The following is a 7923-nucleotide window of genomic DNA, read 5'->3' on the forward strand; positions in this document are numbered from 1 at the left end:
ATAGCCTTACGGAGAAGTGCATATACAGACTCATGAAATGCAGCCTTGCTGAAAAGTGCATTAACAGTTGCATGATATGTAGCCTTGCAGAGAAGTGCATTTACAGTCTCATGAAATTTAGCCTTGCTGAAAAGTGCATGTAGAGTCCCATGAAATATAGCCTTACGGAGAAGTGCATATACAGACTCATGAAATTTAGCCTTGCTGAAAAGTGCATCTAGAGTCCCATGAAATATAGCCTTGCGGAGAAGTGCATATACAGACTCATGAAATGTAGCCTTGCTGAAAAGTGCATGTAGAGTCCCATGAAATATAGCCTTGCGGAGAAGTGCATATACAGACTCATGAAATTTAGCCTTGCTGAAAAGTGCATGTAGAGTCCCATGAAATATAGCCTTGCGGAGAAGTGCATATACAGACTCATGAAATTTAGCCTTGCTGAAAAGTGGATGTAGAGTCCCATGAAATATAGCCTTACGGAGAAGTACATTTGACAGTGCCATGAAAATACCCTTTCTGAGAAGTGTGGTTTCTATACAATTAGACAAAGAGCGGCCCTGTTGAAAAACGCCGGTACGGGAAGAAGGTCCATTAAAAGAAGCCATGCTGAAACATCTTGGTACTACTCCATTAAATGTAGCCCTCTTGAGAATGACATTAGTAGCCCATTAAAACGTATAGAAGATTAGCTAAGCAGTGGTGGTGCTATCCTGTTACAAGGAAAACAGGGCCAGGTGAACAAACCACTGTTACTGTCACAAACACTCCGAATTGGAGTTTGTGGCAGCAAAACAAGTTTTTATCAGGATGAATCCAAATTTAGAAGCTGCTATAGTTTTCCCGACTCTTGAAATGTGATTGAGACTAGATACTGATTTGGTAGTGGGAAGGGGCATACTGTGGGTGTCCCTTCAAAATACCGAATTGCTATTCAATGTATCAATGTTTTGCAACCGTGACGCTGTCACAAACTATTGAAAATCTACCAACTCACAAGTGAGGGTGATAACTGATTCTCAAAGGGGATGTGATGCTTTTCGTTCCCTTTTCCTTTATGAATTGTTGTAAAAGTTTCAAGGGAGTAGGCAGTGGTCCAGGAAAAACTCAGTTTAAAAGAGAAAAAAAGCAGCCCAGTCTCCTTTAAAAAAAAAAACCGTTATTTACAATCAGTCATTGACATGGTAGTCTGTTATCCCTTGCAGGCCACCATCTCTGTGCATTTGTCTAATCGGAGTGGTTTGCTGTTTTCAACCTAATTCATTAACAAAATGTGGCCCGGCTGAGTAGTGCAGGTGTGCCCCATGAGACATACCAAGCTTGCTGAGAGGTGCTGTGTCTTGAGACACAGCAGCCTTGCTGAACACTTAGGTGATTCCCTTTGAGACACAGCAGCCTTGCTGAACACTTAGGTGATTCCCTTTGAGATGCAGCAGCCTTGCTGAGAAGTGAGGGTACGATGCAATCATACCTAGAGCATCCCGGTTGAGAAGCGCAGGTCCTATCCCATTACAGACTGCTGAGAAGTGCCTATACAGTCTCAATAAATTACGCGTAGATACTATTCCAAGAGCCACAGGAAGCAGCCTTGAGAGGGGCAGGTGCTGTCCCATTACAATGACAGCAACGCTGCTGTCCTAAGTGTTAGCACAGCCCTAATAATACCATATGACCCCTCTTCAGAAGGGTTGACGAGAGTCTAACATCATCTGACCATGTAAATAAATGCACGTGGTGCACCCCCAGCAAGGGGGTCATAACCCCCCACCCCCGCCCCTGCCCGCTTTAGCAGCTACAGCAGGGGTGGTATATTTGAAGGGCCTCTTCTGTCTGCAATTCAGCAGATTGAGGCCCATAATTACTGTGAAAGGGTGAAAAGGTGACTGAGTGAAAGGATGGATGGATGGATGGATGGGTGAAATGATGGCTGGGTGGGCGAGTGAAGGGATAGATGGATCGATGCATGGATGAATGGGTGCAATGATGGATGTAAGGATAGATGAGTGAAAGGGAGGAAGGATGGATGGATGTGTGAAAGGGTGGATAGATGATAAGAGAAAAGATGGGTGAGTGAAAGGGTGGATGGATGAATGATGGATGGGTTGGAAGGGTGGATGAATGGATGAGTGAAATGATGGTATGGCTGGATGAGTGAAGGGATGAATATAAGCACAGATGTGTGAAAGAAAGAATGAATGAGTGAAAGTGAGGATAGATGAAGGCTGTATGAAATGGTGGATGGATGGATGAGTGAAAGGGTGAATGGATGGATGTGTGAGTGAAATGGTGAATGGATGGGTGAGTGAAAAAATGGATGGAGATGAATAAGTGAAAGGATGGATATGCTTGATGGATAGATTTGAAGGTAGATGGATATGTTTGGATATGGCTGGGAGGACGGATGGACGGAAGGGTGACAACTGAATATTAGATGAAAGACTGAATGGATGAGAGAATGTAAAGGTGAAATGGTGAATATCAGCAGGTGGGTGGAAGGATGAAAGGATGAATTGGTAAATACTTTGGAGGGACACGCAAACTCTTCTAGGAAGGGTCGCGATGACTTGCTTTGCTTGCTTGGTTCCATTTTTCTGGCTACTCCCTTGACTCACAGCTATAAAAATCAGCCCTTTATGTGTCCGACTTCTGGGGGGAACTTGAGGTTGCAGCACAGACAACAAAGCAGTGTTTGGCGGAGCGGATTCCCCAGCCCTAGTGCTGTCTGGGGCTCAGGCTGGCCTGCATGCCAGACAGCACCCTGCGCTGCGTGTTTAAAGAGAGAGCAGAATAAACCAGCACACGGTGAATAAACGCACGCAGCTAGCAGCGAGTTACCTGTCTTTCCCACGGCGCTCTGCCCCAGCACCACCAGGCGCACAGTGCGAGCGGGGGCCAGGCTGACGGAGCGCCGCAGCGGCCTGGGCAGAGGGAAGGGCGAGCTCATGGTGCCCAGGCGCAGTCAGCTGCTCTGTCCTCGGTGCCCCGACGTCTCCGCTCTCTGCCGCTCGCGTCCCTCTCTGGACCCGCTCCCTCGGACTCTCCTCAGACTCCGACGCGGCGAGCACGCTGGCTCTGGCGTAGCTCCATGTCCCCAGCCCCGGCGCCTGCACCCTTCTTCTGCCCGGATCTCTGCTCTTGGCTGTGGGTGTCAGGGGGGCAGGTGGACTCCCAGCCCTGGACGGCGGCACAATCTCCCAGACAGACAGGCACGCGGGACTGACTGCTTTCCAAACCCAAGAGGAATCCTCGGTGCAGTCAACTGCCTGTGAGATCAGTCACCCGAAGCGAGCGGCAGCCGTCCCAGCTCAGAGCGCCCACCCCGCGGCTCAGAGCGCCCACCCCTGCCACCCACCCCGCGGCTCAGAGCGCCCACCACAGCCCCCTGCCGCCCACCCCGCGGCTCAGAGCGCCCACCCCGTGCCTCCGAGCGCCCACCACAGCCCCTGCCGTCCACCCCGCGGCTCCTGCGCACTCTCGGCAACAATTACTACAACACGTTTGGACTTGGACATATTTCGAAGTTCCTGCTTCTCTCCTTCATATTCAGCCCATGCCCATAACCGCCACAGATACCCACACCGCCCTATCAGAATGTTCAAAGGCAGCAGTTTATTCATTACGTACTACGTTTCAAACGTGTATTTGTGCAGTAAAAATATTTCCACAACACTTTCAGACCAAGGCCAATGTACGTGGGAATCGAATGTGCCGAATTCCGCTACTATATTTTTACTGCTGAATACGTTACTGTACTTTGCTTAAAACTACATTTACGTACATTTCTTTTTGCAGTTTTAGCGAAGCTCTAATTTACCAATTGTACTTCACACTTTCTTTGAAGTTAATTGTTTCACATGAGCTCTTGATGAGCTGGGAAACATCTAAACTATAATCTGTTTCAACTAGCCCCTTTCCAGCATCTTCCTGCCTCAGACTCCCACCAGGCACAAAGGTAGAGAGCCACTACAAGCGTGACAACCCGCTTTCAAAGAAATTGCAGTACACCAAGCATTTTACAGAGCGCTGGAAGATTTTTTATTTATTTTTATATCGCAGTATGTGGAAGAAAACACCCATAAAATGTCCTTCCGCGTCAAACGGAAGAAAGAACAAGCATTTGCAATGCTATCGGGCTCTCCTTTGGGGCTTTACAAGTAGTTAGCCATGCAGCACATTGTCTGCTGCTGGGGGCCAGTAGCGGTTCCACCGGGATGCGGGGAAGGGAAGCAGTGTGTCGGAGTGCATGCAATGGAAAAATAGAAGTGCAGGTACTCTGTACCAGCAGAGTCCCTACTTGTTTCTAGAAGTGCCGGTACTCTCCAATTAAAAGTTTTACATCTCTTTTGAGAATTGCCGGTATACTCCCTCTCAAAATAAAAATAAAATGCTACTGGTCCGTTCAAGGCACTGGTGTGTCCCCACTCAAGAACCAGCTGTCTGTCTAAAAAAACACCGTTCTTTTTAAAAACGCACTCAGAACAACAGCATCAAACACTTTTTACCTCTATTATAAATCGGAACGAAAATGATAAAAGCGACAAGAGCTCCAAAAAGGCCCAAATGTTATCTAAACAATCTGATTTAGCCAATACAGTACATGAAGAGCCCCTGCTTCGCCTTATTCATCTATTTATAGCAGTATATTTCGATAACACTATTGGAAATTGAATTTGACCCAGGTATATAAACAACATTGGTTTTTAAAGGAGACCCAGCTTTGTCTGAGAATAAGGTAACCTCAAGGCGCATGTGTATTTAGCTAGTATTTGTCTGCTTCTAGGTGCTGCACCGGCACCACATAAGAAAACCTATTTAGCTGTCGTTTCTCAACTGACTGACTCATGAGAGGGTTGGCAGATCTGAGCTTGGTATCACTGGTGAAGCAGACAACAGATACGCCAGGAGAGGTTTGTCAGCTGTGGGGGCATGAATGTACCTTTACAGCAGCACCAAATAAAGCAAGGCCCTCTACTGTAATACAGCAATGGTCAGAAACCGATATTCTCTTGTTAACAGAAATATCTATTATATTTTGGTAAATGCACCACGACAAACAGACTTATGCACAGTAAAAATAAAATCTGTTTCATGCATGAACCGCTCGCACTCATGACAACGGTAAGGTGTACTTTTTTTATTGCAGATTACGCCACATCCTCCAGCAACATGGATTTATATCCAGTAGAAGTATCAAATGATCTCACGAACAACACATTCTGATCTTCGGCACCAGTTCAGACACTAAAAAGTGCAATAAACAGATCACAATCCACTTGTGTTTAACTGCTCCTGGTTTGGTTGCATGACCACTGCTTTCTGTGTTTACAGTGACCCTTGAGGAGTGCTGATCCCTGTAGGATAAGTGAGCAATACACGCAATTGGACCGGTTGCTACACCCGCAGGGTCACAGCTCACTTCTACACACCAGAAGGAGTAGAGAGTGATACAAAATGTCGTAGTCTAGTGGTGGCACGTGCTGTGTGTCTTAATACTGTCCTCACTCACACAATTGTGTGACATGCTTCATCATAGGGCTGCTACCAAACACTCCTGCGTAGCCAAAGCCTGGGGAGGAGCAAATGGGTAGGGGAAGACAAACACAATAAAAAAGGGAAACAATGATTCCAAAAGTGACTGGGATCACCGGAAGAGAAAGTGCAGTGTAGATTAAAACTAGCTCGGAGGTGTCGCTATGCCTATACTTTATTCCAGGACCCTCCGGCCAGGGTTAAACACGTGAAGGATGGTGGTGAATAGGAGATATAATGTGATCCTAACACCCCTCCTTACTGCCAGGTTGTCGACATGTTTCGGCCATGTATCTGTGCCCCCCAATTGGGGTCACGCCGGCCTTCTTCAGGACTCTGCCGGTTCCAGTGTATCTGTGTATGTCCCTCACCTCAGCTCGAGATAAGAGTGTGTCAGAACCTCTAGTTCTGATTCCGAGGTAATCCCTCGAATATGATCGTGGATGTACTATATAAGAACAAGAGACATAAGAGAAAAGGATCATTAAAATAGATAGTTCTCCCTCGTGTTTCTATTATATATATATATATATACAGGTGGAGTCCCTTGGGGGAGGAACAGAGACAGCCTATCCATCAGAGCGGGACACTTAAAAGGCGTGGTTATTCCACACGGCGCTGATGAAGGCAATGGCGCCGAAATGCATTCGCCCTCTGTGGCATTTTGTGAATAAAGAGACTCCTGTTTGTCCCAAATGTGGCCTCCGCCTTTTCTTTGGAAGGGATCGTGCTGCATTATTCCACGCCGGCCAGAGGCGTGTTCGGAGGCCCCCGCCTAATCAAGAGGCCTCACCATTCCTGGCAAATGCTTCGGCAACTGTGTTTGGTCAAGTTATTGGCAAGGTTTGGCCCACCACGATGCCTGAGATGAAGCGAAGCAGTGCAGAGGACATGGTGCCTCGCGTTGGGCCAGCTGCATTGTCACAAGCCCCCGCGGAGAAGAATCTTGGGCGGAGCGGTGTATGCGGTTGGGGACATAAGGTGACTCTCGAACTCGCAATGTATGGGACAAGGGACAGTGCTACACGCCGTCCTGCTTGCTGGCAATTCCTGGAAACATCGCCACCTGGGGATCCCGATACAATTTGGTGCATTCTGGGTCCTGTAGTCGTTGCACCGATGAGGCAATCTATATCAGGTGGAGCCCCTTGGGGGAGGAACAGAGACAGCCTATCCATCAGAGCGGAACACTTAAAAGGCGTGGCCATTTCCCTACCTGTTATTCCACACGGCGCTGATGAAGGCAATGACGCCGAAATGCATTCGCCCTCTGTGGCATTTTGTGAATAAAGAGACTCCTGTTTGTCCCCGATGTGGCCTCCGCCTTTTCTTTGGAAGGGATCGTGCTGCATTATTCCACGCCGGCCAGAGGCGTGTTCGGAGACCCCCGCATAATCAAGAGGCCTCACCATTCCTGGCAAATGCTTCGGCAACTGTGTTTGGTCAAGTTATTGGCAAGGTTTGGCCCACCACGATGCCTGAGACGAAGAGAAGCGGTGCAGAGGACATGGTGCCTCGCGTTGGGCCAGCTGCATTGTCACAGGCCCCCGCGGAGAACTATCTTGGGCGGAGCGGTGTATGCGGTTGAGGACATAAGGTGACTCTCGAACTCGCAATGTATGGGACAAGGGACAGTGCTACACGCCGTCCTGCTTGCTGGCAATTCCTGGAAACATCGCCACCTGGGGATCCCGATACAATTTGGTGCATTCTGGGTCCTGTAGTCGTTGCACCGATGAGGCAATCTACATCAGGTGGAGCCCCTTGGGGGAGGAACAGAGACAGCCTATCCATCAGAGCGGGACACTTAAAAGGCGTGGCCATTTCCCTACCTGTTATTCCACACGGCACTGATGAAGGCAATGACGCCGAAATGCATTCGCCCTCTGTGGCATTTTGTGAATAAAGAGACTCCTGTTTGTCCCCGATGTGGCCTCCGCCTTTTCTTTGGAAGGGATCGTGCTGCATATATATATATATATATATATATATATATATATATATATATATATATATATATATATATATATATATATATATATATATATATATATATATATATATAGAAACATGTGTTTCTATGATATATATATATATATATATATATATTGTCATCCAAAGTGCCCGAAAGCTTTTGAAAGCGCACACTTGGCAAGCTGAACCTTCCGGTAATTTTTATCAAGGCTGAAGCTGGCGCTGAAGTTACTTGGATTATTTCTTGTTAGACCTGACGCGTTTCATGGCTGCTGCCAATCATCAGAGGTCGCTTAATGGAAAGACTCGTGCAGGCAGTTTTCTGGTTTCTTTTAATTGATTATTGTCATGCCACGCCCTCAGTGGGCTGCTCAATGTTCAAAATTGCATGCTGGTTTTCGTAGTCCTATCCAGAAACGTAGT

General features: G+C 47.4%; 1 protein-coding gene across 1 annotated transcript in view; it reads right to left on the bottom strand.

The window, feature by feature from the left end:
* The window catches only part of LOC144825208 (ras-related and estrogen-regulated growth inhibitor-like), a 398750-nt gene extending 395458 nt beyond the window's left edge, over nt 1-3292 (bottom strand). Inside the window, exon 1 of the mRNA XM_078684055.1 lies at nt 2833-3292. Coding sequence (XP_078540181.1) covers nt 2833-2941 — 109 coding nt within the window. The 5' untranslated portion in view covers nt 2942-3292. The remainder of the gene's footprint in view (nt 1-2832) is intronic.
* Between the last annotated feature and the right edge of the window lie 4631 nt (nt 3293-7923).

Source organism: Lissotriton helveticus, chromosome 3_1 (assembly GCF_964261635.1).
Source record: "Lissotriton helveticus chromosome 3_1, aLisHel1.1, whole genome shotgun sequence".
Lineage (NCBI taxonomy): Eukaryota > Metazoa > Chordata > Amphibia > Caudata > Salamandridae > Lissotriton > Lissotriton helveticus.